Source organism: Equus quagga, chromosome 20 (assembly GCF_021613505.1).
Source record: "Equus quagga isolate Etosha38 chromosome 20, UCLA_HA_Equagga_1.0, whole genome shotgun sequence".
Taxonomy (NCBI): Eukaryota; Metazoa; Chordata; class Mammalia; order Perissodactyla; family Equidae; genus Equus; species Equus quagga.
The window spans coordinates 30,634,873-30,651,448 of record NC_060286.1 but is presented as its reverse complement, the minus strand read 5'-3'; the positions used below and the strand labels follow the sequence as shown (position 1 = coordinate 30,651,448).

General features: G+C 35.2%; 1 protein-coding gene across 3 annotated transcripts in view; it reads right to left on the bottom strand.

The window, feature by feature from the left end:
- SPATA7 (spermatogenesis associated 7) overlaps positions 1–16,576 on the bottom strand; it is a 32,213-nt gene that overhangs the window by 11,769 nt on the left and 3,868 nt on the right. Inside the window, exons 2-5 of one of the 3 annotated variants that reach the window (XM_046647671.1) lie at positions 13,570–13,644; positions 11,351–11,446; positions 8,758–8,805; positions 5,179–5,309 (exon numbers count right to left, since the gene is read on the bottom strand). In XM_046647671.1, coding sequence (XP_046503627.1) covers positions 5,179–5,309; positions 8,758–8,805; positions 11,351–11,446; positions 13,570–13,644 — 350 coding nt within the window. Of the gene's footprint in view, positions 1–5,178; positions 5,310–8,757; positions 8,806–10,194; positions 10,234–11,350; positions 11,447–13,569; positions 13,645–16,576 lie in introns of those variants that run through there. The other 2 variants (XM_046647673.1, XM_046647672.1) reach the window with 2 other exon arrangements.

Here is a 16,576-nt window from a genome sequence, read left to right as displayed (position 1 = left end):
CTTCTCGTCTGAATCAGTCATCAAGTCCTGGGGATTCTGTTTTCTAAATATCTCTAAATGTAGTCTTTGTGTTCTTTCTGCTGTCTTAGATCAGGTCTTAATCACTTCTTTCCCAGATTACTGCAACTGTCTTATAATTATTCTGTCCTCCTCCCCTGCCAGTGCAGTCTTTGTAAAGTGTCAGTATGATGACATAACTTCCCAGAGAAAAACTGGTCTAGGGCTTCCTCACATTTCTCAAGGAAAAAAAAATCCAAATTTATTATTATGGCAGAAATCCCCTTTGTCTTTCCCTCTGCCTACTGATATATCACACCTTCACGTGCAATGAGAAGAGCTGGAATCAAAAATATGACACTTTGGTACCTAGTAAGCAGAGCAGTGAAACTGGCTTTCACCAACAGGGAATAGTTTTTACCACATCTTGGGTGCTAGGGGACAGAAATCAAAGCTCAGGGATCAATCTGGACAGTCCAGGAGACCATGCTCATGAACCTGGGATCTTCTCAATGGCTATACCTCTACTAGGTGACTTGCAAGGAAACTTGGCCATCTTGAATGCTGGAATTGAGTGGAAAAGGAACTTTGCCCTTTGAGAATCTGAAAACACATGCTGCCCGCACACAAGCTTGCAGCCTAAATTTGCATTACCCAGACAGTCCACAAAAACCTTAAGCCAAGACAAATGACTCATTTTTTTCTGATACATAAACTATAGTGAGATAAAAAGGCGAGGGAAGGAGAAGCTATAGACTAAAAGAAATTTATCAGCTGAAATTATTTAGATCCCAATCCTAACAAAGTAAACAAAAATTATGAGACAATGGAGAAATCCAAACACTGGATATTTGATGATATTAAAGAATTATTAATTTTTAAGGCATAACAATGGTATTGTGGTCTTCTAGATAAATATTTATGGATGAAATTATATGATATCCAGGATTTGCATCAAAATAATCTGGGATAGGGGTAGTGAGTGAGGATATAGGTGAAATGAGTCTGGCTGTGAAGTGATCATTGTTGCACCTGGGGGACAGGAACATGTGGGTTCATTATATTACTGTATTTCTGCAGATGCTAAAATCTCAAAATTTCAAAGTTTAAAAAAAGAAAACACCCCACACAGAAATAAAACAGACTCCCAGTTTCAGCTGAGAGACAGGGAGAGATGGAAAGAGCATAGCTCTCACCATTACAACAAGAAAAAAGATGGAAAAACTGCAAATTAATGATTTTTCTTGAACTAAGGAGAGAACTAAGGTCATAGAGCAAACAACTAACCTGAAATCTGGAGAGAGACAGGCACCTGAAGGGAGAAAGAGGACCTGCGCATTTGCTTATGAGACAGATGCTGCTGAATGCCACACAACATGGTAAGATCACTCTAGGAGTTTTTAGCTAACTGCTAAGCACCGAGTGTAGACTAGCATGAGAGTGTGAAACCTCTGAGACTTGGGGAGTTTGTACCTTTTTGCAGGATTTTCCTCTAGGAATCCCAAGAGGAACTCACAGGGAAGAGCAGAGAGAATCCTGAGAAAGCTTCCTCTTTCCCCTGTTCTGTTGGGGTGGTTGGGGGAGGGCAAGAGCAGCCACTGCAGAAATTCCTCCCAGATCCATTTTCTCTCTCTCTCAAGGAACAAAAACCTTATCGACAGGGGGAAATTCCCTTCTTATTTGCCACGTAACAATCGTGGAAGAGACATCCCATCACCTTTGCCCTATTCTATTGATTAGAAGCAGGTTACAGGTCCTGCATACACTCAAAGACGAGGGATTCTTTAAGGGTGCGGGTCATTGTCGGGGGATGACATTTTAGAATTCTGCCTACTACAGTGGGTCAAATAGAAAGTACAAAAGAAGAAGGCAGAAATAACATATTAAGTGCTTCACTTAAAAGACAAAGATTATCAGAGTGAATAATCTGACCCACTTAAAATTTTAGGACCTACCCAAAACAGCAGGATTAAAAAAATGGAAAAGTTGGAGCTGGCCCCGTGGCCGAGTGGTTAAGTTCGTGTGCTCTGCTGCAGGTGGCCCAGTGTTTCGTCAGTTCGAATCCTGGGCGCAGACATGGCACCGTTCATCGAGCCACGCTGAGGCGGCATTCCCACATGCCACAACTAGAAGGACCCACAACTAAGAATATACAACTACGTACTGGGGGGCTTTGGGGAGAAAAAGGAAAAAAATAAAATAAAATAAAATCTTTAAAAAAAATGGAAAAGATATACAAAGGGAATACTATCAAAAGAAACCTGATTTAACTACATCACTATCAGAAAAAACTTGAATACAAAAAGCATTAAGGTAAAGAAGTTCAAAGCACAGTGACCAAGAAAATATCTCTCTAAATCTGTACATATGGAATAACATAGACTCAAAATATATAAAACAAAAATTGACAATACCACTAGGATAGCTAAGTACATAATCATGTGAAAGATCTCTCTCAATAAATGATAGATTAATCAGACAAAAAGAATCAATAAGGGTAAAGAAGAGTCTAACATCTAAAAGATATGAAGTTGAATCTAATGAATATAGTGTATATCAAATACTCCATACAACAACTATAGAATATATTTTCTTTTCAAACACATAATGACATAGCGCATTTAAAAAAAATTGTCTGGGGGCCGACCAAGTGGCGTAGTGGTTAAGTTCACACTCTGCTTCAGGGGCCTGGGATTTGCGAGTTCAGATCCTAGGCATGGACCTACACACCGCTGATCAAACCAAGCTGTGGCACCATACAAAATAGAGGAAGACTGGCGCAGATGTTAGCTCAGTGACAATCTTCCTCAAGCAAAAAGAGGAAGATTGGCAACAGACGTTAGCTCAGGGCCAATCTTCCTCATCAGAAAAATAAATAAACAAACTAAATTAATTAAAAAATGTCTGCCTACTGGGCCATAAAATAAGTCTTAACAAATTTCAAGGAATGGGTATCATACAGAGAGATGTTCCCTGATCACAATACAGTTAGGCTAGAAATCTGTAACAAAGAGAAAACTAAGGAAAAAAAAAAAAGAGATCAAGAAACACTTCTAAATGACTCCTGGGTTAAAGAAGAAACTATAATAGAAACTGTAAAATACTTTGAATTGAACTATAATAAAAATACCACATATCAAAACTTGTGGACGCAGCTAAAGCAGCACTTGGAGGAAAATGTATAGCCTTAAAAATGCTCATACTATGAAAGAACAGAGGCTGAAAATGAGCTAAACAAAAGCAGGAAAAGTACAGAAAAATAAAGCCAAAGAAAGCCACAAGAGGAAAATAAAGATAAGAGTGGACATTAATGAAATGGAAAACAAAATGTAATACAGAGGATTAACAAAGTAAAAAATATGCCCTTTAAAAAGACTAATAAAAGTAACAAATCTCTGGTGAGAATAAAAAAGAAAAGAAGAATAAAGGCACAAGTAAACAACTTTAGGAATAAAAGGGGGAAATAAAAAACCTATTCAGGAGTGGGGCCAGCACCGCTGAGTGGTTAAGTTCCCACACTCCACTTTGGCAGCCCGGGGTTTCACTGGTTCAGATCCTGGGCACAGACATGGCAGCAGTGCTTGTCAGGCCATGCTGAGGCGGTGTCTCACATGCCACAACTAGAAGGACCCACAACTAAAAACACACAGCTATGTACTGGGGGGCTTTGGGGAGAAAAAGGAAAAATAAATCTTTAAAAAAAATATTCAGGAGAGGGGCTGGCCCCGTGGCCGAGTGGTTAAGTTCGTGTGCTCCGCTGCAGGTGGCCCAGTGTTTCATTGGTTCGAATCCTGGGCGCGGACATGGCACTGCTCGTCAAACCATGCTGAGGCAGCGTCCCACATGCCACAACTAAAAGGACCCACAACGAAGAATATACAACTATGTACCAGGGGGCTTTGGGGAGAAAAAGGAAAAAATAAAATCTTTAAAAAAAAAAATATTCAGGAGAGATTGAGAGACTTATGAACAAGTCTATGCCAAAAATTTGAAAATTTACATGAAATGGATAACTTTCTACATATACACAATTTATAAAAATGGTTTTATAATGATTTCAAAAATTGAATCAGTAGTTAAGAATCTTCTCACAAAGAAAACTCTAGGCCCAGATAATTTTGATGTTGAGTTCCATCAAATTCAAGGAACGAATAATTCCAAACTTACATGAACTATTCTAGAAGATAGAAAAAGAGGAAGCTAAAATTTAAAAGGGAGGAAACTAACAGAGAACTTTTTTCACCATCCCTACCCAGGAGTATCCTGAAAACCTGCAGAAACTGTCCCATCCACCTAGTCAGCAACACCGAGTCAAGGTGAAGGAGACTTCTAGGAATTTTAGCTGGCGGCTTTGGTAAGGTTATATAATTTTCTCTTTTGATTTTACACTCATCAAGCAACATACTGATTATGACAACACAGTGTGACTGATTATAAGAAGATGCTGTACTGTTTAAGCAAACATTATCTACCAGTCTGTTAGTCTGATCACCTTCTCATTTTAAACTAATAATTTAGGATCCTGGGTTTAAAAAAAAAGAAAAAAGGGAAATGATAGGTCAATACCAATAATGGCAGATACTAAAATCCTAAACAAATCCTAGCAACTATATCCAGCAATGCATAAAAAGGAAATGCAGAATGACAAAGTTGTGTTCATACTAGGGATGCAAAATTGGTTTAACATTAGGAACTCTATTGCAATTCACTACATTAACAGATGAAAAAGAAAAATTACACCATCATTTCAAAAATGTATAAAAAGCATTTGATGACATTAACATGCATTCAGGAGAAAAGAAAAAAATCTTAGCAAACTAGAAATAGAAGAGAAGTTCCTTAACCAGATGTTAAAGGATGTCACAGAAAACCTATAGCAGGGGTCAGTAAATTATAGGATGCAGGTCAAATCTGGCCCGCTGTCTTTCTTTGTTAATAAAGTTTTACTGGAACACAGCTGCACTCATTCATTTGTATTGTCTCTGGCTGCTTTCCAATGGCACAACAGTTGTGACAGAGACTGTGTGGCCTGAAAAGCCTAAAATATTTAATATTGGGCTCTTTACAGGAAAAGTTTACTGACTCTGACCTATAGTAAACATGTTACCAAAAATTCAGCTTGCACCACTAATTAAGTACCTTACAAACATTTGCTTTTAAAAGGTAAAAATTCTATCTTACCTTTTGTAGAGTGTTTAACGACTTAGAATTATTTTTAGAATTGGCACGCATTGCAGTTTTAGTTAATTTCAACCCCCTTTCACATCGTGCTAATTCCTTTTTGAGTTTTTCTCTTCGTTGCTGGTCTGCATCTGAGGGGGGAAAACAAATCTTTTGAAATATAAAACAAAATAGAAAAATTAATTTTTTAGTCTTGTGAGACTAATAAATGGCACATTTTTTTCCTTATGCTAAAAATGTTTACCCTACTGATATGTAAATAAAAATCCATATACTTTTCTGTATAAAGAGAAGCTAAGATAACAAATATCTAATTGATAGAAACTTTAAATGGATTAACTATGTAAAGAGCACAAACAAGCTATGACAAACTGGCCAAGCTAAGGGCTCAGGAAAGCAATTCCTCACAGATATTCATAGAGATATGAAGGTTAGAAATGCTTGGCCATGTTTGTCACTCTGTAATCAGCAAACGCAGAGTTCGAATTAGTCCACAGTCTCTCCCCTAAATGAAATATTATTGTTAATACCATCAGGGGCTATGAAAATCTAAGTGTTATATGACTTTAAAAAAAATGACATTACATTTTAAAACATTATTTTCACTCACGATAACTGATTTGTATTTCTCTTAACTGCTATTCATTGGAAAATAAAAAAAGTGGTTTCACGCTGTAGTGTGCTTTAACTCAGGTACTGAGTCATTATCATAGTCTTATTGCATAAAGACAATGGCAAAATGAAAATAAGTCAAATTTCAGAGTTCAACAGAAGGTTAACCGCAAGTAAAATGATTTGTATTTTCATATAAAATTAAAAATTTAACATATTTTTTATTGGACTCTATCCCAACTTAACGGACAAGACAATTTCAAGTTTGAAATCACCCTGATCTAATTCAGAATTTATAAAAATTTCTACAAGTATAAAAAACAACGGTAATTTATATATATTTAGAATTTCAACTATAATTATTCAGAAAAGTTGTAAGTCTGCTAAAGTAAATGTATTTATCATTTAAAATGTAGACTGAAACATTACTTTCAGCTTATTCTATCCTCAAATACTTGCTTAATGAATGTGTTAACTAAACTTTAGTGGATGATAATGTTTGTGGAGTGAATTAAATAGAACTTTCTCAGTCAGATCTATTGTCTTATTCACAGGTAAAATAAGCAAGTAAAAAATATGACAAAGTACAGTCCTCAGATACTGTCACTAATAAAAACCCCAGTATTACCAAATCCGTCCAACGTATTCATTTAAGTAAAGCCTCCTCACAGCATACACAAAAATCTACTCTAACTGGATCACAGACCTGAATGTAAGAGTTTAAACTATAAAACTCTTAGAAGAAAACATGGGAGTAAATCTACAGGACTTTGGGTTAGGCAAAGATTTCTTAGATACAAAAGCAAAAGCACAAGCAAAAAGAAAGATAAATTAGACAATCAAAATGAAAAACTTTTATGCTTTTTAAAAAGGGAAGCCACAGATGGGGGAAAAATATTTGCAAATCAAATATCTAATAAATACTTGTATCCAAAATATATAAATAATACACAGCTCAATAATAACAAGACAAATAACCCAACTTAAAAACAGGCAAGAGATTTAAATAGATTTTTACCAAAGATATACAAATGGTCAATAAGCATATGAAAAAAATGCTCTACATCATTAATCATGAGTGAAATGCAAATTAAAACCACAATGACATACCACTTCACACGCACTAGAATGGTTATAATCAAAAGAGAGTCAATAACAAGTGTTAGCAAGAATATGGAATAACTGAAATCCTAATACATTGGAGGTAGGAACGTAAAATGGTACTGCCACTTTGGAAAACAGTTTGGCAGTTTCTTAAAAAGTTAAATATAATTTTCCATATGACCTATCAATTCCATTCTCAGGTATATACAAGAGAAATGAAAACATATATCTACACAAAAAACTTGTACATTGTTGTTCATAGCAGCATTGCAAAATAGCCAAAAAACAGAAACAATACAAATGTTGATCAATTGATGAACGGATAAAATATGGTACTGTGCACATAATGGACTCATATTCAACAATTAAAAGGAATGAAGCACTGATACAGGCCACGACATAGATGAATTTCAAAAACATTATGCTAAATGAAAAGCCTAATACACAAAACCACATAAATGCTTCCATTTAGATGAAATATCCAGAAAAGGCAAATCTATAGAAAAAGAAAGTAGATTAGTGGTTTCTTGATGCTAGAGGTGGGAACAGAGAGCAGCTGCAAATGGGTACAAGGGATATTTCGGGGGAGATGGAAGTATTCTAAAATTGGTTTGTGGTGACGGCTGCACAATTTTGTAAACTTAGTAAAAATCAGTGAATTTTATGGTATGTAACTTATTTGTCAATAAAACGGCTATAAAAAGTAAAGCCTTTCTAATGCATTAGAACATGGAATAATTTAAACAATTCAATAAACTACGTAGAGATATTCTAGTTTAGACACTATGAAGATTGACATTATCACGTCAGTAGTTTGCTATGACGAAGAGTGTATCTTATAAAAACAGAGAAGTCTCACACCCAGAGATTTATTTCTTTTTAATGTGTCTATAAAACCTGTTTCTAAGTTAGTTATACTGATTATAATGAACATCAGCTCTATAACACAAGAAGTAATAAGAATTATTAATTACACTTTAGTTTGGTGATTACAATATTCGCAATTCTTCTAGTCACTATCACAATTTTCTTCATTTACACGGCAAAAAAAGAAAAACTCCAGCTTCAACTGATTGAGAGAAGAAAATACCATGGAATAAATAAGCAATAGCTAAGTCTAAATTCTAAAACCAAAAAATAGGAGCAATTCTTTAAATACAACCTATATGTTGTCAACTCCTGAATTTTTATCTCCACTCTGGAACTCTCTCCTGAACTCCAGACTTGTTGGTAGGAAGGTAAAACAATGCAGCTGCCAGAGAAAACAGTATGGTTGTTTCTTAAAAAATTAAAAATAGAATTACCATATGATCCAGCAATTCCACTTTTGGTATATACCCAAAAGAATTGAAAGCAGCGTCTCAGAGATATTTGTACACTCATATTCATAGAAGGATTATTTGCAATAGCCAAAAGGTGGAAACAACTCAAGTGTCCACTGACTTACGAATGTATAAACAAAATATGGATTATATAGCCTTAAAAAGGATGGAGAATCTGACATATATTACCACATGAATGAACCTTGAGGACACTATGCTAAGTGAAATAAGCCAGTCACATAAGGAAAAACACTCTTTGATTCCACTTACATGAGGTACCTAGAATAGTCAAATTCAGAGATACAAAATAGAATGGTGGTTGCAAGGGAGAAACGGGGAGTTATTGTTTAATGGGTATGGAGTTTCAGTTTTGCAAGATGAAGAGAGTTCTAGAAATGGATAGTAGTGATGGTTGTCCCTTAACATGAATGTGCTTAATGCCACTGAACTGTAGACTTAAAAACGGTTGAGATGGTAGATTTTATGCTATATGTAGTTTATTACAATTTTTTTGAAAAAGGCAATGTCAAAAATTACTTACATTTGATGCTGGTACTCATGCTTAATGGAACTGAGCAGTCTACAATAGCTGAAAGAGAAAAATCAGTTGTTTAATAATATTTGTAATACTTATAAATGACAATAAATATCAAATGTGGAAATCACAAAAAGTCCCAGAACTTGCAGTTCCTTGTTTTGATTTTTTTGGTACTTCTAGAGAGGAAAAATTTAATATCCTTGATAAAAAAATACACTGGCTGGGATTAACAGCTCATTAGATACTGCAGAAGGAAATACTAGTGAACTTGAAAACACAGCAATATAAGTTAAAACTATGCAAAATGAAACAGACTAAAGAAAGACTGGAAAATAAATACACAGAGTATCACTGCCCTAACCTACCTGTATCATGCACTTAACCTACTGGTAATTGGAGTCGCAAAACAAGCTTGAAAAAAAAGAGCAAAATTGGAGGACCTACATGGTCTGACTTCAAGACTTACTATAAAGCTATAGTAATTAAGACAGTGCAATACTGTAATAAAGACAGACAACAGAAGCAAAGAGTAAGTCCAGAAACAGACCCACGTATATGGTCAATTGTCTTTCAAAAAGTGCCAAGGCAATTCAATAGAGAAAGGACAATCTCTTTAACAAATGGTACTGGGAATATGTGGATATCCAGAGGAAAACAACAGAGCCTTGTATCATATCATATACAAAAACTAACTCAAAATGGAGCACAAACTTAAATGTGGGAGCTAAACCTATACTTCTCGAAGAAAACACATAAGAAAGTCTTAGTGACCTAAGATTAGGCAAAGATTTCTTAAACCGAATATGAAAAGCATAAACTATTAAAAATTGAAAAGCTGAATTTGATTTCACATGTCACAAAATACTATTTTTCTATAGATTTTTCAATCATTTAAAAGAGAAACTTCATGAAATATGAACTAAAATTTAAAAGCTTTAGCTCTTTAAATGAGAAAATAAAAGGTTTTAAAATTAGTGAAAAACTGGTAAAATTCAAAGAAGATCTGTAGTTAACAGTATTGTATTAATATTAATTTCCTGGTTTTAATAATTGCACTATGGTTGTGTAAGATTATAACGTTATTTGTAGAACAACTGACTGACATAGGAGACGCATTTAATACATAAAGAATTCTCACAACTTAATGCTAAGAAGGCAAAAAACCCATTGTAAAAAGTGGGCAAAAGATCTGAACAGATATTTCACCAAAGAAGATATCCAAATGGCAAATAAGCACAAGAAAAGTTGCTCAACATTATTAGGCATTAGGGAAATATAAACTAAACCCTTGTGAAACACTGTTACACATCCACTAGAATAGCTAAAAAAGGATTGCCAAGAGGAAGTGTTGATGAGGACATGGAAGTGATGGATATGCAAGATGGTAGTCACTCTGGAAACAGTTTGGCAGTTTCTTATAAAGTTAAAACGTACACTTACCTTATACCTCACCATTCCATTCCTAGTAAACAAATTTATCTGAGTGAAATGGAAATATATGTTCAAAGACTGTATATTTATAGCAGCTTTATTCCTAACAGCGAAAAGTGAGTCTAAACAATCCAAATGTCCACCAACTAGTGAAATGATGAACAAATAGTGATATATTCAGAAACACTGATACACACACAACACAGATTAGCCTCAAAATCATTAGCTAATTGAAAGAAGCCAGACCCCAAATAATAAATATCTCATGCTTCAATGAATAGAAATTCTTTCTAGAATTCTTTCTAGGCAAAACTATTGTTATAGCAGATCAGTGGTTAGCAGCAGTCGGGGAGAAGAGACTGACTGCCAAGGACTAGGGAGAACTTTCTAGGGTGACGTAACGTTCTGTATCAGGGATCAGCAAACTTTTCCTGTAAAGGGCCATCTAGTAAATGTGTCAGGCTTTGCAGCTTCATATGGCCTCTGTCACAACCAGTTAACTCTGCCTTTTAGTGAAAAAGCGTAATTATGTTTATTTATGGAAAATGAAATTTGATTTTCATCTGACTTTCACATGTTACAAAATATCATTCCTTTGATTTTTTCCAAACATTTAAAAATATAAATACCATTCTTAGTTCACAAGCTATACAAAAATAGGTGACAGGAGGATTTGGCCTCAAGTTGAAGTTCGCTGACCCTTGATTTATAGCATGATTGTGGTGGTGGTTATACAAATGTATATATTCTTCAAAATACTGAACTATAAAATTAAAATAAGTACATTTCATTGTATAAGATATATCTCAATAAAGCTGGCAAAAATAGTAGTTAGCATCCTCTTTGTGAAACTTCAGGAGATTTGAAAACAAAAAAGCAGATTATAAACTTTTATCAGATTAAAATCTATATCTAACCACAAAATAATACTAGGGATAACACAGGTAAAATGAAGTAACATAGGCATTATACAATTTCAAATACAGTTAACAAAAACGGCATTCTTAATTTGCTATGTATATAGAGTCAATAGCTAAAATCTCACTCATTACAACAAACCCAAGTCCATTTATATATATTCATTTTTGCTACAGATTTACTCTAATTAGAAGTGAAGCTGAAGGTTTAAATTGGGTACAGAAAGTTCACATTTGTACGTTTTTACCTTTGGCTGAAAGGATTTTATTATAGTGAACAGCCATGTGATTCTTGACAAGGTGGAGAGTACTTAGTCTGAGAGAGGAGGAGTCAGTGCAAAAAGCTAAAAATTAAAACATATTTAATCATTATATATTTAAAATTAATAGAAAAATCATCACAAAATAGACAAGTTACTGATTATCAAGCTCATTTTTATAAAAGATTCTGAAATTCAACCACAGATACACTGACATTTTAACTTTGTCATGTTGAAAACGTCCCAGCCTTAACCTTGCACTGGTAACTCATGAGCTGTTGAGCACTTGGGGTCAGACCTTTCTAAGAATAAGTTTTACAAGCATGAGAGTTTTGTGAAGAAATTCTAGAATTTAATCTGAATTTAATCTATCGTTACATTTACAAAACTATTTCTTATCAAGAGCTCTTAATCTTGTAACTAAAAATGTTTAAGAACCTGCCTGATTAGAAAATAATGTTACCATTGTTCATACTTGAATACATGGAATTTGGGAAATCAAACAAATCTAAAACTCCAAAACTCTACGCAAAGATTCTATTCTGAGAGGCCAACTTCTAATTTTACACCTGAAAATAAGCTCTGCAAATCAGTTCGCTGCATTCTTTTTGAAGTATCAGGACTATTTTAAGACAAGAACAATCACGTAGAAATTCCACGACATTACGCTTCTTGACCTCATCTAAACTTATTAAAAGAAATCTTAGAAATAATTAAGCACTTATAGTCAAGTATAAATGTATAAAACATAAATGTAATTTTTTTAAACATTAAAAACAGTTTTTGAGAAGTACTACATGCACGTGGTAAAAAAAAGTAATCAACACCTAAAACAGCATATAGAGATTGAAAAGTAAGTGAATTTCCTGCCCCAACCCCTAGTCTCCCCTCCTAGAAGTATATTCTGCTACTTTTTTAATGCATCCTTCCAGGGAAATTCTATGCAATAATATAACCATATACAATAATGATAAGCTTGATACTACTACAAACATTTATTGAATACGTACCACGCATGCACTGTTCTAAGCTCTTTACAAGTCAAATCTCATTTAGTCATTATTATTACCATTTAATAGAAGTGGAAACTGAGGCACAAAGATGTGAGTAAGGTCTTGAAGGTCACACAGCTGATAAAGGATGTGGTTTAGATGTGCACCAAGGGAGCCTGATGCTTACAACCACTATACACACCTACACCAGCTCTGCACCTGCGTTCTTCAAAAAAGAGTTAGCAAACTACATACTGTTCTTTCTATGTATCTTGCTTTTCTATGTATATATACTTAAAATCTCGTTTTAAATTTTTAGTTAAAACTTATTTTTCAAAGTTTAGGATTCTGGCTCTGTGCATATATACTTTATTACAAGGAAATAAGTGAGGTAACTGAAAATGTGATCCTTCCTTCACAGTTGAAGGAACTAGTACCAAAGATTTTTCATGTAACTAAGGAAGAAAAGACTTTCGATTATTTCGCCTAAAAACACAGACTTAAAACTTTTAAGCTCTAATTATAAAGATACATTTCAAATTCACATTAAAATTTTACTTTAAAGGCTTAAAAATGTGAAAACATCATAGAAAACAGAGATTCCCCTTTCCTGGGATCTAGAACCCCAGCTGGATAAGAGACGTGTTCTGATACAAAATGCATTTTTCCAGTGCTCTTTTTCTCTACACAGCTTTTCTTTTTCAGAGTTTTTTTTTTTTTTTTTTCTGAGGAAGACTTGCCCTGAGCTAACATCCATGCCTGTCTTCCTCAACTTTATATGTGGGATGCCTGCCACAGCATGGCTTGCCAAGCAGTGCCATGTCCACACCTGGGATCTGAACTGGCGAACCCAGGGCCGCCAAAGCAGAATGTGCACACTTAACAGCTACACCACTGGGGCGGCCCCAGAGCTTCTGTTTTTAACAAGGCGTTGGTCTCCACTTTAACAAGGCAGGCATGCCTGAAGCTGGGTGGCAGGCCTGAGGTGAGGAGCACAGCTGGGCTGGAGCTGCAGCAGGGAGGGGCTGGTCTGCATCCAGGGCATGACAGCAGTTTGGAATGACGGACTCCTAAATTAGCTAATAATATGAAGTTCAAATATTGGTTAAATGAAGTAATGTTTTTCACTATATTATATAATTTATAAATAAAGAAAACAGACACTTTGTCATCCTTTAAGAAACAATCTTTTATCATTTTAAGGGCCTCACTTACCATTACTTTTGGTGCTCAAGTGTCCTTTAAATAGATCTGGTGGACTACATCTGAGAAGGACAGAGGTTGCCCTGGCTTTTAACAGAATAATATGAATTAGGATAAATGAAACACAGCTTTCACAAAGACAATAATATTGAAGATTTGAAAAATATTAAATTTATCTTTAATTACCAGTCATTTAAAATTTTATTCAATCACATTAATAACCAGCAATGATATATCAGACAAAAATTCTGCAGCCATAGATAAAATGTTTTCTTTTTTAAGAACATAAGTTATTTTCAAAAGAGTTGTACCTTGAGATGTTAGCTTCACTGGGTAAAATGATAAATAAATCAATTCTGTTATTTGATATACGCTGATTTCATTCTGTACGCCACTGACCTACTGGATTTTTAAATGATTTTGACATAGAATAGAACTGAGATTTTGAGTCTATATATATGTATTAACTATTTCAGTTAATCATAGGCTAGTCTATCCTTAAAAATAATTTTAAGAAACTAATCTTCACATGAAGTAATTGAGTAAAATAGAAATTATATGTTACTATGTATAATATGTGTGTGTGTGTGTGTGTGAGAATCAGAATTTAATGTTTAAAAGATGTCTTCAGGCTCACCTAGTCCCACCCACTTACGCTCTTGCTTGGGTGCTATCTAAACAGCCTATAATTAAAAGCACTTCTAGTAAAGGAAAACCATCTCCCCTAAAGGCAGTGTCTCATCTTCAAGACCAGATGGACTGTTAGAAAATTAGATATATACCTCATAACAGAATAATTTCTCTCTCCAAAAAGTGATTGTGCTTTGAGGGGTAACCTCCACAATAAGAAGGCTGAGTTACAAGGTTTGATGGAATTTAACATGCAAAATATAAATAGTGTATCCCCAATTTACTCATCAGATAACAGAATATTGAGGGGGACTGTGATTAAATTTGAGGGATAATTCATAAAGCCTTTGACAAATAAAACAATCGTCGTGGCTGTTGGGACTGTGTAGAGAATGGTCAGAACACGTTCACTTTAAAAAAACAGCTTTGGTGGCATATAATTCACATACCATACAATTCACCCATTTAAGTGCACAATTCAGGGGTTTCTAATACAGTCAGAGTTGTGTAAATTAATTTAAGAACACTTTCATAGAGAAACGGAGAGGAAACACACATTTATATTGTCTTTTAGAATTACTTTTACTATGCTGTTTGTGTTTTTTAAAGTTCCTTTAGTTTTCCTCCTCCCCAAAGCCCCAGTCCATGGCTGTACATGCTAGTTCTAAGCAGTCCTAGCTGTTCTGTGAGCCGCCGCCACTACAGCATGGCAACTGACAGACGGGGGTCGTGGTTCCCTGACTGGGACACGAACCTGAGCCACCAAAGCAGGAGCGCCAAACTTTAACCACCAGGCCATCAGGGCTGGCTATTGTTCCTCCATGTGGATTCAAATTGCCCTTCCTTTTGCATTTTTTGGTAAGGTGAGTATGCTGGAAATGAATTCTCTCAGCTTTTGCTTATCTGGGAATGTTTTGCTTTTGCTTTCATTTTTGAAAGATAGTTTTGCTGGAAATAAAATTCTTGTTTGACAGTTTTTTTCCTTTCAGCACTTTGAAAATGTTGTCCCACTGTCTTCTGGCCTCCATTGCTTCTGATCAGAAGTCAGCAAACCTCGCTTCCTGTTACATGATGTCATATTTTCTTTCTGTTTTCAAGATTTTCTTTTTGTCTTTTTACTAAGATGTGTCTGTGTGGGGATCTCTGTGTTTGTTAAACTTGTAGTTCACTGTGCTGCTTTGATGTGATTAGTGTTACTCAGCATATTTCAGAAGTTTTTAGCCATTATTTGAAATTTTTTTCTGCTCTGTCTCTTCTTTCCTTTCAATACTCCCATTACATATACATTGCTGTGCTTAATGGTATCTCACATTTCTCTGAGTCTCTGTTCACTTTTCTTTATTCTGTTTTTCAGATTATGTAATCTTTATCAATCTCTTTTGAAATTTGCTGATTCTTTCTTCTGCCAATTCCAATCTACCGGTTAAGAATTTTTCATTCCAGAATTTCCACTTGGTTCTTTTTCATAATTTCTCTTTAAAAATATTCTCCATTTGAGGCGACACTATTGCCATAGCTTCTTAAGTGTGGTTTCTGTTCTTTGAACATATTTATAATGGCTGCTTTGAAGTCTTTGTTAAATCTGTTAACATAGACAGAATTGAAGGAAGAAACAGATAATTCATTGGGCCCTCTCATAGGCAGTTTCTGGTACCTGCTTTGTTTCCTGTGTATGAGTCACAATTTCCTGTTTCTTTGCATGACATGATTTTTGTCATTGAAAACTGGATGTTTTAGGTAATACATTCTAACAACTCTGGATAAGGAGTTCTTTCCTTCCTCTCCTGGGCTTATTTTCACTGCTGATTGCTTGTTTATTTTATTTAGTGACTTGGCTAAACAATTTAATGACATCCCTTCCCCTTATAGTGTGAAGCCCCTAATGTCAGGCCTCAGGGGGTGTAGCTTCAGGCATGTGCACAGCCACCTTGGGAGGACTGGTTTTAGTGGGGCCTGTCGTTTTCATTGATGTCTCTGTTGAGCTGTCTGCATCACTTGCTATCACACCACTATTAGGCTCCACTAATTGCTTTACTGTTTTCCACAATGACTTGGGGCCTATGTTGCTCCATAGTCTGGTCCAATTAAATTCAGGCAGGGGTAATTTTTGAGGCCAAATTTGGAAGTTTCTTATGACCCCCAAGAGGTCATTATTATTAGCTGTCTCTTTCCCTGGCTCTCTCTGATAAACTAGCTGGCCTCTGGCTTAGCTTGCTGTTCTGAGAGTCATCAGTCTCTTCTTAATAGCTTACCACTAACATCTCCATTGTTTTCAAGAACACCCTTAGGCTTGAACTTTCCCACACTTGTTTCAAATTAAGTCAGTGCCTTTGGGGAGAGGTTGGAGTTCTTTCTTCTCATACTGCTTCTTCACACAGGTAAAATATCT